The following is a 21,638-nucleotide window of genomic DNA, read 5'->3' on the forward strand; positions in this document are numbered from 1 at the left end:
CCTGGTCACCAAAACATTTGCAGTCTCTGCAACGTTGGAACAAACAGTAAACATTCTCTTCTTTACTTCTTTTCATGTGTAGGAGGTGGCTTTTTTTTCTTTCTTTTTTTTTTTTCTTTAAACGGAAACATTTTATAACAAAGGATTCCAGGGCAATACTTAAGAAACAGGGATGTTGGACAAGATTGCTACACTTTATTGTGGCTTTGTGGTTAAACAAGCATTAAAATGTCAAACTTGTCCAAAAGAGAAGAAAGGAACAACTTTTTCAAACACAACTATTCCCAGCCACTATTAAAGCTCTGAGCAGGTGTCTGGGTAAAATATGTATTTCAGTATATAACCAGCTTATAGGATGAGTATCTTCACTAGGCAACTACTCAGAGCCTCAAAGCCATGCAGCAGAGCACAGAGCACTGTGCCAAGAAGGGTGGCTTAACTGCATTTGTTTCCAAAGTGAATCCTGCATAAGAATCCCAAATGCAGTCTGATTGGCAATGGCAGATCACATACCTTAAGAAACTATTATTATAAAAAATGCTCCAAGTCAGCAAATTCCAGTCTTCATTTCTGCCTTATTTGCTCTAAAACATACAAATGTTTGTAGCAAGAATATGCCAAACATTGCCATTCAACAAAGACGAGGAATCATACAGTTTGTGTTTAGTGGGAATTACAGAGTTCTGAATGCAATCTTTTATGCTCCTTTTCGCTGATATTCTGCCTGCTGCGGACAAGGACTAATCATGTCTTCTCAAAGCACTAGTAAACTCATTCTCTTAAGCTGCAGTTAGTCAAATTTCCAACATCATACACTCTACTCTCTATAGAATTGGCCTTGTCTGATATAAGGGAAGGAAAACTAGTTTCCATGAAGGGACTTTTCACAGCATTAGAAGTTTACTCAGTACCAATACTGTGCTGCTGACCTTAAGCACTCCAGACAGCTCCTTATTCACGGGGGCTCTGGTGCCTTGTTATTGCACATTTATAAATACAAGCGTCAGATGTGCTTCAAAGCCCATGTGCTTTTTAGGGCAGGGGAGTTAGGTTACACTACACTTGCTGATCTGTCATGTTTCTAAGCAAACCCAGGCCCTTGAAGGGTTCCTGCATTGCATTCCTGCACGCAGCACCTGGACAGCTCTGCTCTCCAAATGCCACCTCACCCTGGGAGCCATCTGCCTTGCTCTGCTGTTTTTTTTTTTCCCTTTTCTCTCAGCAGCGTTACCCCTTATCAACTATTGGTCTCTAGTTCTCTCTGTAGACTTGCATCTCCATCTCACATAGCAACAGAGAGGGATTCTTCAATCACAAAAAAACATCATGAAGCCATAGGAATCCAGCTGCATCTAGAGTAAGCCAGGAATTCACTCCCTTGGTGAGGCTGGGACACTCCTCCATGGTTGAGCCTATCTACACAGCATGAGTCCAGTACAAAGAATATATTTTTTACTTGTTTTGTGAAGATGTGTGTACTTAAGTCCTCAAAAACCACACAGCCACAGTCAGAGGAGTTAATGAATGATTAAGCTTGTCATGTTTTCAAAACAGAACTTTTACCCAGTGCATTACACCCTATGGGCTCATTTTTGTGCCTGTCATGACTTGCCTTTACCAGTTCCTACGACCACTGGGCCAGGTGCTCTGTCTTCTCTGCATTGAAACAGAGGTGTGCAGGCAACCTCCAGCAGCATCTTACTAATGACAAAATATACACACATCAGAATGTGCATGCAGGCAACATAGAGCAGAAGCGACAAAACAGAGGTTCAAAAATTCTGTCAGTTATACTAATTTACAATATTACTTGTAAACAGATTAAAGCCCTTTGGTTTGGTGAAATCATTGCAAAGATTTCATTTTGATCTTTTCATTATCTTCATGGGAGAGGCAGGGTTGTCTGACCTTGCGGCCCTCAGCAGCTTCCTTCTTCCTAGGTCACCTTCTTTTGGATGAGGCTGCCTTACTTCCGCCTACCATCTTCCAGACCCACCTCTGTTCCAAACTCCCTGGCAACTTTCCCCTCTCCTCTATTCTCTCCTTATCCCTCAGACAGCCCCATACAAGCTGTAAATTAGGAAATCTGTGGGGTTATCAGCAGCTAATAAACTTCCACTCTGAAGCAAAAAAACAAGAACCAAACACAACAAGTCTTGATGAAATCCTACAGAAAAAACTAAACATGGATTCTAAGTCAAACAGCATTTAAAAAAAAAAAAAAGGAGCCATTGAACCTTTGAGGATCAGTTTCCCATAACTTTCTAGAGTTGATCTATGCAGCTAAGAACAAGCACACGGCTAGGGACTATGGTAGGAAGCTATAAGTAAAAAAGAAAAAAAAGCCCCAAATTCATTAGGATAAGTAATTTACCTTTCAATGTGGAGATAAATAAATCCCCATAATCAATCCACCTCCTTTTTTCTCCGTCCTTACAGAGAACCCCCAAAAGAACATATCACACTTTCTTCAGCTCACAGATATGCGTATCTCCATGTTGTCAAATAGCCCCAAATTCCATAATTTATATTTTAAATAAAAGTTTATAAAATGTATACAAATATACACACTCTGGTGCAAGTCCAGCTCCCTTACCTTGTGCAGAGAATTCAGACTGGGGAGCAAAGTTGCCAAGCTCTGTTTCTGAGTCCATCACACTGTTGTTTGGCTTACCACATACATTCAAACGTTTCTCAACTAAGTCTAAATGATTCTCATAGTCCTGATCTGTTAGGTCTCCCTCAAGCACCTTCGAATGAGAGGAATGCCTACGTCCCAAGCACTCATTTCCCTTCAGCAAAAAGCCACGAGAATTCAGGCCAAAGGCACTCTCCAAGTTTCCTTGTTCCCTAGATCTACTGATGTGCTTATTGGATCTAGCACTGCTTTGGTTAAAACGCTGCCATCGCTTTTTGGGTGCTACGTGATTCATATCATTAGACTCATCACCAAGAGAGCTCTCACTATTTGCCTCTGAATCCAAGTCTGGACTCTCCCCATTTTCAGCAGAAATGCAGCTCTCAATATTTCTACCAGGTTCAGGTCTCCTTCCAATACGATCTAAATTGTCATCAGATAAACAGGCAGAGTCTTCATCAGTTGAATGTTCTGTTAAATCAATAGACTCTTTCCTCTCAGTATCTTCTGCTTCATTACCTAGAGGACTGGTAACCAAACCACGAACACGGAATGCATGTTCTCCTGAATCTCTGGATAACCGACTTAACAACTTACTTGGCCCTCCTGGTTTTAAGTCCTTTCTGTTTGAAAGTGTTTTATCTCCAAGTTTTGATGGCTGCTTAGATTTTGAACAGTTGCGTTTGGATACGCAATTTGTGCCATTTGTCCCAGAAACAGCAGTATTCGTGGGCTCCCTTTTGCTAGTACCAATCCCCGTTAACTTGGTTGTAGGATTGCGTGAAAATGAGGAGTTGCTTATATTGGAGTTTGGATTTACTGTTTCCTGGACACAATCCCCATTTTTTTCTATTTTATATGGGGGGCCTACAACAGCCAAGGACTTCAGACCACTCGCAGAATTGCTTCCGGAGCCATCAGCCGTACTGGTATTTCGATATGGGACCATATTCCGAGTAGCCATCAGTTGCTGCTCTTTTGTCTTACTATCATGCATATCCTTCAACATCATTAACAAGGTGCTGAATTTGTAATCTGGCTCAATAGGCAAACGACTGTGACCAGAGGTGGAAGAGAAAAGTAAAGGTACTGTGGCCTTCGGAGTGCCAGAGTCACTAGCATCATCATTTATGGACCGATAAGACAGTTCCTTCAGCTCTGACAAGACATGTTTCACCACAGCTGTTTCTATTTCAGCAGAATCCCTGGCTTTCTCATGCATGTTGTTTAACAGTTTCTGACCATCAACTTTTCCACTTTTAGGAAGAGAATCTCTATGAAGGCCAGAGAAACCTTTGGTATCAGGAGAGCAGCAATTCATGCTACGCTCCTCTTCCGCAAGAGAAGGTTCCAAGCCAGCAACTTTTTCTTTATGTTTACATTTTATACTCCTGATCCGGGGCAGTTTCATACTTTTCGGTTTTAAGATTGCTTGATTTGGAACAGCAGCCCAGGAGCTGTCCTTGGAAACACTTTGGGGAGTAGTGTGCTTGTTTACTAGGGAAAGATTGTCATTTCTCACATCTGAAGAGCACTCAAGAGCCATCAGTGACATCTCAGCATCAGAGGAGCCGCCTTCAAGTTCCCCATCTGCAAATTCAGCATCAAGTCTGCTGACTACTGAACCTCCCAGAGGTTTGCGATCTCTCTGTGACTTCTTCCTGGCCCTCCTGTTGCTCTTCTGAGACAGATACATGGAAAGTTTAATGTTTCCACTTGATGTCATAGGAAACTCCTTCTCCATTTTATCTGAAGAATCACTAACTTCAAGAGTGCTAGAGGCTCTCTCCGAACTTTGGTCCATGGTATCTACATCACTGTTTCCATCATCGGAGAGGGAAGAGGATGTATCCGATTCGGTTTGCTTTTTCTCAATACCGGTATCAGACGCAGAATAGTGTATTTGTAATTTGGAACTGCACAGAATGCCCAGGGAGCTCTTCTCTCTCTCCAAAGATGCACTGGAAAACAAATCCCCCTGGAGTGTGTTTTTCAGAGTGTCACTTTTACGACTCTCATACTCTGCTTTCAAAGTTGCCTTTTCAAAACGTCTTTCTCCAAAGGAGGAAAGCAAATGGTTTTCCCTGGGGCCACTGGATGCTGTTAGGCTGTCTGCAATGCGACGAAGTTCATGAGATGCATGCTTATCTGGTAGGTCCCCAACAATCATGTTTCTAACTATGCTCTCTGATGTCTTTTCTTTGATTTCTCCCCTAGATGCTTCCCCTCTTGTGCCACTCTTTTTTACTCTAGTCCTTTTTCTACTGTCAGAGCTCTTTTTCATGTGTGGCTTAATGTGCAACTTTCCTTTTTCACTGGCTGGGTGTCTGGAGCCAAACGCCAAGGATTTAAAACAACCATTCAGCTGCCTGTCCCTTTCTGCTCCAGGGCCATTGGCATAGTATTCCGACTGCGCTTCCTTCTCGCTGTCCAGCTCGCTGGAGTTCTGGCTGCACTTTTGATCCTCTGGCCCCCCGAGAAGAATGTCTTCTGCCTGTCCAACACTGACTTCCCATTTAGCCATAAATCTTTGAGGAACCTTAAAGTTGGAGGAGACAAAAAAAAAAAAAAAAAAAAAAGAAAAAAGAAAAAGAAAAAATTTGAGGGGGTAACCAACAGGATAAAAGGGAGAGAGAAACGGACAAAGCACAGAACAGAGCAACGGTCCTGCATTTGTTATCTATGGGACAATCACATGGACTCCCATAGACAGTGCCTAGAGGACACAGAAAATACTTCTCCTGGACAAATACCTGGCACTCCAAATGAACCTAATAAAAATCCATGTACATTCCCAAAACAGTAAAAAGGTCCTTCAAGCACAGTTCTCCCAGGGACCAAATGTCCTGGCACCCTAGCACATCCTGAATGCGACAGTCTGTAAGGGGAATGCATATGGATCCCTGGCACAGAAGTGCAAAGCAACAGCCAACAGGCCTCTCAAGGCAACTGCAGCATCATTTTCTCAAAATATCTGAACAGACATGTTTGCTTTGCTCTCTCTTGATTCTTCTACATCGCTTGAATTCGGAGCACAATTCAATCTGTCCTCTCCATCAGCTCACCCAGGTACAAACGTTGAGATCCAGACACACACAACTAAAATACACCCAAACAAATTCAACATTTCTACTACTTAGAAGTCTCCCAGCTTTATCCCTTTACCTTTAGCATAAAACAAAAGGCACTCTGCATATTGGAGAGGAATCTCTGCTGACAACTAAAACAACAAGAAACTTGTTTCTTATTTGCACATGTTATTCTTGGCTGCACAGTAATAAATCAAAGGCTTCACAACTGCTCCTAAAATTAAAACCAATTCCAAGGCAGGAGGAACAACTCAAATTTCTGATGTCTTTTTCTTTAAAAAAAAAAAAAACTAAAAAACAACAAAAAACCCCACAACCTCATCTCAGTAGATAACAAAAAGGTATAGAGCCTAGCAGCAAAGCAGCCAAATACTCTCAGCTTGCATCAGATCTTGAGTTCTGGGGATGCAAACCCGGACATTTAGGCAAGCAACAAACATCCAATTCCCTCTGCTGCAGCCACAATGGCACTACAATTTACATACAGAATGAGACTTTAGCCCACGAAGCGTTTTAACTTCTAGGACCAGAAAAGTTACTTGGGAGCATGTAACTAGTGGTTAGGAAGCTGGGAACACAAGCGGAAGAGTCATGAGAGAAGATATCGAGCATTCTCTTGGAAAAGGGAAACCCAAAGAAAGTATTACATACAGGGAGCTCAAATCTGCAAGAGCACTATACTTAATCTGGTGCTTTCCATTAACACGGGCTAAGTACTTAACTGCTAATAAATTTGTTATTTAAAAAAAAGAAAAAAAACCCAGAGACACCATTGCTGCTCTTACAGTAATGCAGTAGCCTCTGTACTTCTTCTCTTTAACAATTTTAAAAAGTGAATTTCTCCAGTCTCCTTCCTCAAGATGTAGAACAGACCTTTGTGTCACACTACATTACACTCGCCACAGCTGCTTGGAGCTGTTATGTTTGGAAAAGAGGCAAATGCAGATGATGCGACGAGCCACAGAACTCATTCCTACAGGCTCACTGACAAGGTATTTTCCAAGTCAAATTACAAATACTTACAGGTTTCTATAAAGAGGATTGCTGAAGCAGGGTTAAAAACCCCACTGCTTTATCTCACTCAGTGATCTAGTAAAGTGTGCAACTCCACCTCTGCTTCAGATCAGCCAAAAGAGGCTGCCAGAGAGCAGAGGAAGTTATTTAAAAGCGCACTGTAATTGGCATCAGGAGAGGGTTATGCAGCTGAACAAATCTCACGCTGACAGAGAGACCTGAACTCCTCTACCTCTCAGAGCTTTGTAGGGCAACAAAAGCAACAGGCCACACCTCTACATAAAAGAGCCTAGAAACTCCTGGCAGCTTATAAACTATGCTTGTTATAAGGATGCAAAGAATCACTTTGCTAGCTGTGTTGCTCAAAATCACCGCCACAAAAGAAAGCTGTCAAAGTGCAATTCCAGACACAAAGGATTATTTTTACTGTGCAGATCCAAAGAATCAAAAACATACTAGAGAAAACAGATCTTTTACCTTATGTTTGTAGCCTTTTTCTTTTTGCTTTCCTCTTCTCCGAAGAATAGGCAGCTCTTCAAACTGATGTCTTCCTTCAAAGAGGACAATAGCTTTTCCAGCAACCCAGGTTTTCTCTGAAGGCTCTCCTAAGGCATCCACATAGTACTCTCGGTATGGTCTCCGATTGGAAACTATTTCAAGAAATTTAACAGGATTAATCTCTTGCATAAAACAGAATAAAGATACAGGAAAAGAATCAGAGAAAGCAGTAGCAGTTTGTTAGTCAATTCTTAACAACTTTGCTTAATAACACTCCCATATGAATGCCAGTTCTGGGGAGTTCTAGTCAGAACTTAGGGAGATCCCTCTGATCTCCACTTTCTGTGTTATTTGTTGCTACTCTGCATCTCTGATTTTTTTTTTTTTTCCTTACAAACAGTTGATCAACAGGTCTAAGATGACCTGTCTCCCTAGAGCAAAGACTAGAGTTTGGCTGCAAAAAAATGGCAGAAGTATCCAAATATCTTTTTCCTTGAGAGAGATAACATACTAGGCAGGACATTTCTTTTTGCTCCTCCCTGATTAAAGATTAAACAGTCCAGTCCACTTGTCCATCGGGAAAAGGCAAGAGTGTGCTGGCAACACCCAGAAATAACATCCTTCTGGATATGATTTACTCACACAGGTTTTACCTCCCCCACAACAACATATCCCATCTTGTTGCACATTTTATTGTCAAACAAATTCTTACTCTTAACATAAAGCATTAACAGCAGCATTTAAGCAAGCATGTCTCTGGAGCAGAAATGCCGCATACATGCACTACTACTAAGTGCAATGTGACAAAACGCCAATTATAATGAATATATCCATACTTTGGTCACTAAGGTGCAAAGAAAGAGAAGAAACTCCACCCTAATGGCACAATCACAACCACGCTGGAGATTTAAATGGTGCTTTCTGTGTAAGAACACTGGACAAATGTGGTACAATTAAGAACTGAATCAGTAACTAGGTATGTTGGTGAAAGAGGACAGGTTAAGGGCATTAGAGCAGAGCTAGCTAGGCTGGAACAAGGGATATAAACTTTTCCCTGCATTTCCCTACAACCTCTGCTTAATGTTCTGCTGGGAATACCTTCACCTTCTGAACACGTAGCTCAAGTTTCACAGCCCATTTGGTTTGTGATGTCTCTTTTAAGAATGCCAAGGCAGTGCCAGTTGCCCTGGTGTTCAGCAATGCGGACATTTAGATTCTGACCAAGACCATCGAGAGGATGACAAATAGCAAGTGGGGCAACATCAAACCAAGGACAAAGGTGACAGACTTCATCCATCCCATTTACAATACAGGGACCAAGCTACTGAGCCTCAATTTCTCAGCTCCAAAAATCTTTTAAGTTCTGTCATTCAAGAGCTTGCTGTGAAGAGGCAAACTGCTTTAAATAAAACACCATGCCACAGACCAAGAAGAGAAAAGCTTTTTACACAAGTGATGAGTTTGAAGCAACCTGTCTTGTTTTGAACGGCCTGTTCCCATGACAACGGGAGAGGCAGCTAAGGTAGGAGGACTGTGCTTCCTATGGTACATACAGAGCTCAGGCAGCTCCCTTTGCCCAAAATCACCAGAGTTCAGATTCCACCGGTCTTCCATTTCTGGCTCAGGGAGGCAAAATAACCAGATTAAATAAAACCACAACTGGAAAATACTATTTTCCCCAGATATCTATTGGTTTGAACAGGGATAAAACATGATGGGAGAGTCTATCACGTGGCTGGAGATCAGACCTTGCTGGAATTTGTTAACAGCATGTTTCCTCCCTGCAGAATTCCCATATTAGAAATCATCATATAAAGACTGAGACAGGATTACTGGACAGCTATATACACTAAATCCAATACAAAATTTCATTGGCAGAAGGACAGAGGGGATGGAAGCATGCCTGGCATATCTTCAGGCAACATCTTTGTTACATGCTCTTCGTGAGTTCAGAAGAGACTATTTAAAACTGCACATTCGGTATTATCTAGAATCAGGACGAATGCCTCCCAAAGGAAGAAGAGGGAGGTGAAGAAATAGCATGCAAGATTGCAGCAACCAGACTTGGGGCAACACACGTGCGATGTAGAAAAAGCTGCTTCGTGTGTCTAGAGGAATAGCAAAGAGCTCTGAGCTGATGGTCAACGAAACCTGCTCACTCTCAGCACTTGGTTCTTAGGCCAGCAAAAGTCACAAAAACTGCAGACAAATACGTCAGTGAGCAGCAACCTTACCAGTTCACAGAGCTGTCAATGACAGACGGTACCATTGCAAGGAGTTTCCAGTTACCCACAGAACAAAGAAAGAACCAGAAGGAGAAACCAGGAAGAAATACACATGTAATGAGCCTTTCCATTTGTGGCAGCCTCCCCATGGCAGCTAATATGATCCTAAAAGCAATCTGAGGACTTTCAAATAGAAGGCAATTTCCAAACAATCACTTCCCACTTGATCACTCATCTACACTTCTCTGCCTTGGCCTTACAGCACCCTGTTCCCTCCCAGCTCTCCCTTCTCTTTCCCGTGTTCATGCATGCGCAGCTCTGCCTTATTTCCTTCCATCTCTTCCTCTTACACTCAGCTGCTCCTAGTCTCTCTAACACACTATGCCCTAAACTTTCACATATGTGGCTCCATCTCCAGGTTTTTCTGACACTTCCCCATAAACAGCCCCCTGCTTCCTTGTGCCAAACAACGCCAAAAAAATTTTTTTTCACTTCCTCCCACACATTCACATCATACCTTCAGGCACTCAGCAGCTACACTGTTCTACCCCACACCCCACTTCACAGCCTCTCCTGCCTCCCGTTCTTCTCCAAGCCTGGCTGACTCTCCACATCCTCACGCACTCCAGGCTACCCAGCTCTGCTTGCCCACCCTTTTCACCCATTGCACTTCTCAGTCTCCACCTCTCTGATTCATCCCTTTTTTTTTTTTGCCTTCTCTCTATATCACTTTCTCAATAGGCTGCTCTTTCTTCTGCATTGCCCTGCACTCAGCGTAGCTTCTCATCCTTCTTCTACCCTGTGAACCAGAGCCAACATGTCCAGCTATCTGTGCCACTTCATTCTCAATTCCATCAGCTTCAGCCCCTTTTTCCTCCTGATACCTCCCAGGCTCAGGTCTACTTTATAGAGCCCACAGCTCTCTACAGTAGAGTCTATTTCTTTAGACCTATCAAGCGCCGGGAATGTTTGTTTAATGAATAAAAAAAACTGCAGCACCTTGCCATACACAGCTCCTCCACTTTGTGGTCTGAGTAGATACAGTACCTTTCATTTTTGAGTGACAGTCCAGCACTGGGTCATGACAAATTGTGCATGGCCACCATGGGCGTCTGTTGAACTTGGCCCAAACAAGATCCCCAACTTCATACTTCACTGGAGTAGGTTTCTTCTTGGCTCGAATCTTTGGGGAAAAACCAGAACACAAGAAATCACTAAAGCTCCAGATGCTTTTAAAGAGATTTGCCTCCCCCCTGTGTACAGATTACATCTGGCCACCAGAGACAGTTACATTAAAAGGCAAGCTCTGATTTTACTTAGTTGCCCCTACACCTTCAAAGAACATGATTGTTTTCCCCATCCTTCTGAAAGAGCATAACAATAAACTAGGGCTTGATTTTTTATTATTATTCTTTAGCAAAGAATGTGACCTCTGGTAAATGACTGCACTCAAACTTCATACAGTCGACCAGGTAAATATTTCAGGTCACAACTAGCACTGAATACTTCACTAACACCGAACCATTCATTTCAAAGGTGGCAGTGTACAGAAAAAGTAGTAAGAGAAAATAAAATATTCCTCACTGGAAGAAGGTGATAAGAACAACACAGAAAGTGTCTACCAATAGCAAAAAGAAAGGTTTATATTTACAAGCTAATAGATGCCCTGCTTCTCAGATATGCTCAGGAAAAAGTTCACAGGCAAATATTCAAAATCAAAGGCAGGCACAGTCAGAAAAACTATGCATCTTCTAAATTGTGGTTTACATGAGCAGAACTGCCCCTGCTCTGCCCCCAAAACCACACAGCGGGAATAGGGGAGAAGCTACCCTGCAGTCCTCTACTCCCTTCACGAGGCAGACAGGACACAGGAACTTGCCCGTTTCCAAAAACAGCTTACAAATATTAACTTGTAGGAACGAACACCCAAGCCCACTCTGCCTCAGAGGACTGGGAGCAGCTGGGAGAACGGCAAATCCTCCCAACACACAGCACCCTAATGCTGCTTAATGCCATTTCTGCCTTTCGAGAGAGGAGCTGAGGGCAGGCCCGTTTTGTTTGCTAAGTATGCAGACCTCTTTGGTTGGACACAGTGCTACCAGTGGGATCTTTGCCAAAATAAGGATTCATGAGCTTAAACGCGTTGTGACAAATTGAGCCGAGACATGGTACAATAGCTTTTCACAAGAAACAGGAGTCCCTGTGCCTGGCTGCAGGGTATCCTGCTCGTTTACCAGCACCTGCCAATGACCTGTTCCAGGTGGGTTCAGCAGTTTAAGAGCTCTAAGAAGTGCCGCACATATTATTCTTACCAATAAGTATCAGCAGTATGCTCCCCATTAAAGCTGTCATGGCACAAATGTACACCATCTCACATCACATTTTAATTCTGCTTACTAGTCTTTCTGAGGCGTGCCTCCTACAATTCACAGTTCAACATCCTAGTGACTAAAATGCAACAGATCTCTCTAATAAAATATATATTCCACTTCAGGTAGAGTTTTATGAGTTTTCTCCATATGATTAGAGAGAATACAAAAGGATAAACTTCTCTGTTACATGAGGAAAAGCAGGTAATTACGTTACAGACTACATTGCTAAAACCCTTTTCGCACCAAAATTTTCGCCACCAAAAGCCATGCAATAACCTATTCCTGAGCAAGAGTCCAGAAACAGGCAATGCGAATGAGCACCCGGAGCACCGGGCAGGGGATCACAGGGACTTCCTAGCTCTGCCACCGCCCCGCCACGGCCTCGCCACTTCTCCTCCGCACCTCCGCCGTGCCGCACGTGCAAGCTGCCCGCAACGAAGAACGCGTCCGTGAGCTCGGGACGCGGAGATGTGCTGCCCTTGCTGGCACTTAGAAAACACGGCTGTACATTCAGTGGTAAAAACAATTTTCTTTTTGTCTGTTTCTGGCTTGTGCGTTCTTCCTGCAAAGAGTTTGACGCATAAGTACCATTTGCCCATTCTTTTAACCCAAGCGAAATTTAAGGGGCATATGTATAACATAACTATACAAGTTTCACAAAAGCAATGCACAGCACACGCATCATCTCCGTGCGCGCGCCTTCCTGAAAACCGTAACCTGAGCACAGTCAGCTGGACCAAACAGGAAAGCTATGCTGGAGATTTGCCAAAGATATTCACAGTGATTCACCTGAGTGACACCCACAACCCCCGCCTAGAGGCAAGTCTGCATTTAAATCAATTCTTTGCTCTCTCCCTCTAATACCGCACACAGATGCCTAATGAAAATACAGCTTTCAAGAAATTATTCAGGCAAGGCTTAAATAGTTAACTCTATTTCCAAGCATTCAGCAAGCTTGTCAACAGTCCAGTTCAGTTATTTTAATTCTTCACCAGTTTTGCCTTCTCATTTTCCTAGCGCTCTAAGTCAGATGTTGACCTCAACATTAAGCATTAAGCATCATAAAAGCCCCCTCGGTGTGCTCATCGAGAGGGATTACCCAAGCGCACAGTGTTATGATGGCCTTAACGAAGAACACCGTGACAGGACACACTGACACAGGTTGCTGTCTGGCACTATTTTCTCTCCACTCCCCCCGAATTCCCACCAGGCTGCTGGAAATGCCTTTATGTTTCCAGGAGACAAATTTCTCCTAGGGAGTTTTAAAATCTGTAACATTAAAGAAACAAAAACAAAAAAACCCACCCACTGGCGCAGGCGCTTATGAAGTGGTTATCATCACTTCCAGGTACAGTTTGCCTCTTCCTTTAAGTTCTGCGGCGTGATGCCATAGTTACAGCCCCCAAAGCGTGTATTTCTTGAGTCAGAATACAACAGATCTCATTCCTAGTGCAATTAGGATTTACTACGCCAAGATCAAATCGTTAATATATCCAGACGGCCCAAATTTCAGTCCTGCAGTGATGCCATTTACGACCTCCTTTCTATGGGCTAGGGAAAGCCCCGAATTTCAACGCAATACCAAAATACTGAACTTCAGATGTAGTCTTTATATATGACCCCGGTAATGAATCTTTATCTTCAGAGCATTAAAAAGTTCAAGTGTTTAAATAATAACAAAGCTAACTCATTACAAACGAGCCACTGCAGACGAGGCAGGTACCATGCTGTAACTCCCGTGGAGATGTACTGAAGTAATTCAAAGCAGACGTGAGCCTGGGTTAGCGAGGATGGGAAGGACAGGGCCTTGCACTGCTTGCAAGCGACATTACAGCTTCTGCACTGTTAGACGTTCTCCTAAAGGGAGTCAGTACTGTCTACCCTTATCAACTGTTTGGCATTAATTTGCAGTTTGGATGGGACAAGCTATAGACTAAACTCTAGATTACAAGCAATATTTTAGAGCACTTCGTTCTATTTCTGGAAAGAGAAAGAATGCATCTTTGGGGTGTTTTAATTAAACCTTCTCCACCAAAGAATAACCTCAAAACAACCATTAATCACCAAGGATGGGGTCACAAGCTGAGGAACAGCAACAGGGTGACACAAACGCATCTACCTTGAGAAGCCACCTCCTGAATGTGTGTTATGCAAAACATACCAATCTTTGTAATTCACTAAGTGAAGCTGAGCATCAACTTACAATATCTCTTGGGAAAACAGGCTTTCTAATAGACATGACAATTATACAAGTAATATCTCTGCACTCCTGCAATTCCCACTGTAAGGCAACTATAAAACAAATATCGAGCAAAGAAAGGTTACATTTCTAAATGATTTTATTTTTGCTCAGGTACTGTAGTCCTGGACTCTGTCTCTCACCAGTAGTCTTCCCTTTAAAATAGCCACGTTATTAAGTGATGACAAAAACAATAATTATCCAGTAACCACTCTTTGTTGTGTCATTTTAAGCTGCTGTTCAATCCATTAATCTTGCTGGAAGAAGTGGCACGAAGCACAAGCCCACAAGTGCACACATATGCTGCTGTCCATACGGTGCACCTTCACACACCACTGGTCAACCTTGGCTTAACAATCAGAGTCTCCGTCCCCATCATCTCCAGCACAGCAGGCCAAGGTGACAGGCATCTCTGCTGTCCTAAGCAGTGCAACTGGAAGTGACCATCTTGGCAAAGTCACAGCAACACCAAAGTATGTGCAAAGAGGCAGAAGAATATATTGCTGTAGACCAAGATCCTAACTAACATGCACCCAAACAGCCTAGTTTTCTAGAGTCCAAGCACCAAGCTGCATCCATCACAGACAGCCCTGCACACTATTTAAATCCAGGCCCACTTCAGGAAGCTGTCATGGAAAAGCTTGGCCAAAGTAATCCTCATGGTTTAATCCTGGCTGAATAATGTTATTTTTACAATTAAATGAAGCAAGGGATAGAACATACTTTGGGAGAAAGAACCTGGGACAGCAAAAAAAAAAAAAAGCCAGTGAGGAGAAGGAATAAAAAACATTAGAGGAAAGAAGAGTGACAAGGACATAGAAAAGAAAGAACTGACCCTTAAGGATAAGGGGGAAAGATAATGTCAAGCCTATTAAAGGCAAGAAGTGGGCAGAATCAAAGTCAAGAACGGAGGAGGTACATCCAAACCATAATTAAACAATGCAGTATAAACAATGACACTAACAGTGTTTTCAGCTGAGCGTGCAGACAACATAAAACCGCTTATTTCTTTAAAGCGCAGCAGACATCTGCTGAGGGCCCTGTAGCACAGGCACGGCCTATCTCAGGGTAGATCTTACCACACTAGTAGCTGCCAGGTAACATTCACCACCTGATACGTAAGCTGATGCATATATCAATGCCAAGTGGAGAAGGCAGCCACAACTCTGCCCCATAAGCTTCCAGGGCTTTCTTCAAACCTTCTTTGCAGTTCATTCCTGGGGCATCACCTCTCCTGTCTCTCCGTACAGCCCATTTACCCCAAGAACATTTGCAAAGGAGCTGTTCCCAACACCCGCTTCACACCAGCTAGAGCTGGAAGCCGTGGTGAGGATGAGTCTGCTGCCCTTTTGCTTATTTATTTTTAAAAAACTCAATAATCATCAGTCTTTGCCTGAATGGGATGAGAGGATGAGATCCTCTAATTCCTACCAGCCACCAGCCCACCCCAGGTGCCCTAACATTGCTAAACCTGCTCAAGATCGGCATCTCTTTTTAACAGCAAAAAATTCTAAACAAGAACAAACTTCAGACATAAATGAGATCTGAAGGCACTTGGATTAGACTGGACCAGTCTGCTTAAATTAGTATCTATTAACACAATCAACCTCAAAGGGCATTGCTAGCATGATCCCACAAGTTTTCATGGGATGTTGCTTCCCTCTGTGCAAACTCAGGCCAGTACTCTTTGTTCCCTACTCTTACATCCCTGAGTTAACTTACATTTTAGGACAAAACAGAGCAACTTCAATCTCAGTCCTTTTTGCTCAGGCTTGTCCTTCTGTCCTGAGCCTGTACAGCTCCTATCACCGTGGGTCCAGATCCTTTAACCCAGGCAATAGAAACTAAGCAGCTATGCTCCAACACACGCATAGTGACTGCTTCTGAGAGTCAATGGTAGTTAAATATAAGACTTCTACCACTTCTTCTGCTCTTAGTCTTCTTTCCACCCCCCCATCCTTAAGTGCTTGCTCATGATTCCACTATTCATTATCTCAGTCAGTTCCCGCACTCATGCACTGAGAATTGAATGAATATGAAGAGGAGGAGGAATATTGAATACAGACAGGACCTGGAAAATAATCTTTGCTTGTGACATATTATATGAAACGATAAAAAGGAGATGAGATTAAGAACAACACTGAAGCAAAGTCAAGAATGGAAATTAATAACTGCCTGTGATGAAAGCTCCAAAAAATAAATGCTCATTAGCAAAGATTCTTGTTTCAAATAAGCTTTTCTAAAATCAAAATAGAATCCATCAAGAAACAAAAAGTGGACAGAAATTAAATTATATCCACTTCATAGCTTAAGTATCTGAAACCAAGCAAAAAGAGGTTATCAATTAAAGTTTCCTCAGCACAGAGTAGCAACATAAAGCACATGAGCTTGAAAGCTTTCACACACAGAAGCTGCGATGCTGAACCTGCCCTAGTGCAGGTAGAGCAGCCCTCTGCTCACTGGTACAAGCATTCCTACAGGAATAAATCCCTGCACAGGAAATGGGGTAAGCCCAACTGGAGTAGGTATTTAAAAAAAGGAAAGAAAAGAAAAAACCACACCCACACACCACATTGTATGGCTTAACTACCGAAATCATCACCACCCTCACCAAAATAATCACACTAGCACTTAACTTCTTTAAGCTTCAATTCAAACACAGAAATTACAAAAGCCTGCTGAAAACCCACCAACAGATCCTGGATGACTGAAGACAACAGGACATATCCTTTATCTTCACTGCTCAGGGACAGATCATCAGGGAACGTCCATCTGAGGCCAAAGGGAGTTGTGGAGGACACATCTGCAAACAAGGGTCACCAACCAAGACCCCAGCTCTTCTGGGGCGGCTGCCAGAACAGAGGATTCTCTAACTGGCTTGCACTACCAAAACGATTAGGTTTTCGCTCCTGTTCATGATATATTAGTCTTCCTTCAGCTTCAGCATAGTAGTTAAAAGTAAATAGACATCTGACCTACATCATGTTTGCAAAAGTACAATACCTCTTATCTGAGACTCTCATCACAAAGAAGTGTTAAATGCTCACTAATTAAATATTCACTAGCTAAAAATAAAGCAGAGATTACAATACAAGCCAAACTTCTGTTAGTTATGTGCTTACGGATATTTGCTGTCTTTGACTAGCTTTTAATACCCTTTTCCAGGTGGTGGCAGCCTACAAATATGAAAGGGTTCTATGTATATGTAAGCTACTGTGAAAGGTTAAAATAAAAAGAGCTGATTGCATTATATTGGGTAATTTATACATGCAGATGTTTAAATTTAGGAGTTATAAATGTATATATTTTAAATAAAGAACATACTAACATGAGAACACCAAGTTTCAGACACAAAGACAACTGGTTAAAAGCATCTCTATTTTACCACTCTCTCAATCGTGATCATTTACCCGGTGAATTCAACAGAACAGCAGAGTGATATCAAGCTTTGGCACTTTTGCGTCATAATAACCAGAAACGCAAGATCTGAGAAAGAAAGGGGGAAGAAGTGGGAGAGACAGAGTACGAGGTTCTCCCCCAGGCTGCCAGTGGGCAGAAGTCCCCAGGCTGATACTGATCACAAACATACAGAAGATTTCCAACCGCTGTCAAGCGGCCCGAGATAGAGGGAAACTATTCCTGGGAACACTCATGCTGAGTTATCTGCATACATTTTAATGCTAAACCAAACTCTCTTTGAGTCTGGCTCCTTAATCAACACCAATTGTCTCGAGAAAGGGAGGAAATGCAGGCATTACCAGAACTTTGCTACGTCTTACAAAGGAGACGTCTTACAAAGGAGACGTATCATCAAATATTTTCTAATGTCAGAGAGCTAGTAAAAAAAACAAACCGAAATCCGGTCATCAAATCTGCCCTCTGTTTAGCCTTCCTTTTGTGTTCCTTTATGGTGGAACAGAACTTCTTCACAAGCAAGACGTCTCATAAATACAATGTTAGTTTTAGAAATTAAGCTTCAAAATCTGTGAATTGAAAACCCAAATCAAGATTGTGCAAAACTAAGCTTGGCTATTCCAATTAGTATGTGTACACTGCACACCTTCCGACTTGAGCAGTAATCAGAATGCAGTAGTACTGGAGAACAGCATGCACATGCAATGCAAAAGAGCGAATACTGCTTCAGAACCTTTAACACCTAAAAACTGGGATTTGGGGTTACATTAAACATGTAACTACACTAACACTTTTTTTTCTTTAATTTCCTAGGCTTCTTTAAAAAGAGCAAATATTTAAGCAGGGCTTGCAAGTTTCACATTCTGCAGAAATCATGATTTGCCCACAGGAGGAGGCTGAATGATCCCACTTAGTCATTCAAACTGCAAAGATGCCACCATAAGCAAGACTGTAACCTCCTCAAAGCTATAAAGCATTCAGCGTGCAAACTGGTTTCAGTCAAACCATTTTTCCAAACCAAGAAGAGACAATGAATGTTAAGCTCACATAGAATTAAGTTTTAAATTAAGTTGAAAATGTCAGCTGCTTTTGCTTAATCCCTACTAAAAGGGAATCAGAATTTTTGAATACTAGCAGTACAGTAAACTTTTGTTTTGTTTTCCTTGATACTAGCAGTTAGAGCTATGCCCTGAGGAAGGTTCAGGCTACCAGTTTCTACAAACTTATGCTTAGGAGAGGCTTCCTAAGCTTTACGTTGTGCAACTAGCTTCCTAAACATCCTCATGAGCATACCAAGAGACCAGAGCCAACTCGAATTAAGAAGAATCTGATTTGTTTCACTGCTGCTATTTAGAAATCTGTGGGCAGTTGCGACATTATCCAGAACAGTAAGAAGCCTGAACAGGTGCTTGGGAAAACCAAGGACAGGCTAACACCAGGGCAAGCATGGAAACTCTTAAAAGGGAGCTAATCACCGTGCTCCTAGCCTTTCTTGCATTAGGCAACAGGCAGGTTTCTGTCTTTTCGCTAAGCCTCAAAGAGCATTAATACAAACTCTTAAAAAACAAAAGGGACATGGAAGCTTCGAGTAGGCTTCAGGGCCAGAGTCCAGCTGGACACTCAACACTGTTGGCTCTACAGGAGCTGAAAGGAAGCTGAAATTTTCCCTAGGTGTTGTCCGGAGATGTCACTGGGCAAGGAATTCTCCATCCAGTTTTTCCAAACATTCCCCCCCCTCCAAAAAAGCTCCAACCAAACAAAAGCACACAACCAAAGAAAAGACCCAAAGCAAAACACAACATCCTTTGCCTGCTGTATAACATTTTATAGGGTTGCTCTCTCCAACCCAACACTTCTGGTTTGATTTAGAAAAACAATTCTGCAAGTACAAAAGTGAAAAATTAGTCCTTAATGCAGTACTTTTAAGGAGCATCTGAAAGTTAATAGAAGTTGAACCCCTATTTTGTTACCAACTAAAATAAAACTCATTTATTTTCTGAAGACCAGAGCAGTGTCAATGTCCACTCTCAAACAGCATTCATAAACGTTGGATGCCATATGTAACCTACAGAACAAGTTCCCTATCAAGAATTAATACAAACAAAGCTTTGCTTAGCAACCACCAGGCTTCCTAATACCATCAACACTCCACCCATGCAAACCCTGGAGAGGATGGAAAGGGACGTGGAAGAAGTCTCCCAGATCGGAGGCTTGCTGCCTTCCCCCTGCTTTCGGCACTGACAGCACACCCAGCGATGCTTCCTTCCCACGTGCGCAGCTTGAGAAGCAGCGCACGCTTCACCTGCGGACTTGCTCCTTCGCACAGAGTAATTTATCACTGTGGAAGCAGCGGACGGAGGCAGCTAGCTGCCCGGCAGCCCATTCATTTGTGAATCACGCTGCTCCGCCACCGCCGAGGCCGTAGCTAGATGGTGCAACGTGGCGAGCAGGGGAACTCGGCTGCTCTTCGGACGGCACTACAGATCGAAGCGAAGGCTCTACGGCCAGGATCAGGCCATCTCTGCAAGTACTGGGAACGAGAAGTGATACACAAGGACTTTCCTGCCTTTCCCCTCCCCTCTTGTTTTGCCATTCTTCCTAAGACACGGGTGAGGCAAATCTTGATGTAATCATAACGGCAATTAAACAAAGTCTATGTGTAAATTTTAATGAATGCTTTTCCATGAGAAATTCTTCTTGATTCTTTCAAGAGAAAGACAAAGTGCACTGCTGAAATTACTCCTGGCTTCATCAACACTTTTAGAAACACAAGAGACTGATGGACACCAAGAGCATCTTGATCTCTGTTGAGCACTTAAGAATCACTGCCAAAAATGTTCCTGTGAATAGCCATACTAAAACCAGTTTCCTAATTTGATGAAAACAAACTAGAAGAACAGATAACTTTAGCTGGCCACTGCAAAGAGATCCGTGTCAGCCACAGCCTCCCTCTAACACACAGCAGCATCTTCTGCTCTTCTGGAAATGGGTCAGCAGCACCTGCTTAGACCAGCCAAACCCACCGCTGTGCTCCTGCACAGGTCTGAGCCGGCGGGAAGCACAACTCTGCACCTCCCTATCTGCCCCTGCACGGCACCGCAGCACACTACGCACGCCAAATTCCTTCAGTGCCGCAAGTCCTCTCCCTCTCTGCCACTGCGTGGTGGAAGGAGCACGTCACATTCCCGAGGGAGCCCAAACAAACCCCCGTCGCCTGCGCATATCATTAACAACATTCCTGCTGCTGCCCTATTCCTGCATTGCCAGCGAACCTTGCAAGGAAGCCCCTAAAATCCCCAGGCACCGCTGCGAGCTTCAGCATCTCCCAACCTAAAAGCACGAGCCCTGCTGCAGCTTTCTGATCTTCCTGCAGACTAAACCCATTAATTGCTCTTTACAGCCCTTACCAGAGAGCAGTGGGAAGGCAACACCTGTGACAGTTCACAGTCCTGTAACGTAGCACACCAAATAACCCTAAAATCCTCTGTGCCAGAGCCAAGACAGTTCTTTGATGCCATTGCGCCTTGTGGTTTCAAGCACCAGATTGAACTTAACTGATAACACGGCATAACATCAACATACACAAAAAGTAACATTTAAACTTCCAGTAAATATTTCATCAAAGCACGCTGCAACTTTTATCAAACATTCTTGCAACATATTGACAGCAGCAAATCGCATATGCTTTATGGCACACCTGCCTGCTACAGTTTGCTTTTAAAAATGACCCAAAGGACAACTGCAACATTATAGCCATATGGCGCCTTTTACGTTTTACTCAACACAAATATCATGTAGGTCAGACACCACAACTAACATTTGCAATACATCCTTTAACTTGGTGGTCTGCAAACATGTATCCACAGAAAAATACTCCGATGCCCTGAAAATATATAAAAGAAAGCAAGGCTATTGTTGATAGGTCTAAATTCACTATACAAGAGTCTGCACCTGGGAAGTGTTTAGGGGTCCACAAATCAATAGAGGTTGAAAACTGCTGCTCTAATTCAAAGCAGACTCTCTTACAGACCTTTTCCACCCATTAACTTGGAAATCCTGGCAATGCCTTAACCATCATAAAGGATTTAACTCCCATTTTACTGAGCTAAGACTGCACTGCACAGCACAGATGGCTCCATGCAGACAGAA

At 42.8% G+C, this 21,638-nt stretch overlaps 1 protein-coding gene across 2 annotated transcripts in view; it reads right to left on the minus strand.

The window, feature by feature from the left end:
• The window catches only part of NSD1 (nuclear receptor binding SET domain protein 1), a 70,389-nt gene that overhangs the window by 41,305 nt on the left and 7,446 nt on the right, over positions 1 to 21,638 (minus strand). Inside the window, exons 3-5 of one of the 2 annotated variants that reach the window (XM_067304688.1) lie at positions 10,512 to 10,647; positions 7,219 to 7,391; positions 2,597 to 5,177 (exon numbers count right to left, since the gene is read on the minus strand). In XM_067304688.1, coding sequence (XP_067160789.1) covers positions 2,597 to 5,177; positions 7,219 to 7,391; positions 10,512 to 10,647 — 2,890 coding nt within the window. Of the gene's footprint in view, positions 1 to 2,596; positions 5,178 to 7,218; positions 7,392 to 10,511; positions 10,648 to 21,638 lie in introns of those variants that run through there. The other variant, XM_067304689.1, reaches the window with a different exon arrangement.

Source organism: Apteryx mantelli, chromosome 14, assembly GCF_036417845.1.
Source record: "Apteryx mantelli isolate bAptMan1 chromosome 14, bAptMan1.hap1, whole genome shotgun sequence".
Lineage (NCBI taxonomy): Eukaryota > Metazoa > Chordata > Aves > Apterygiformes > Apterygidae > Apteryx > Apteryx mantelli.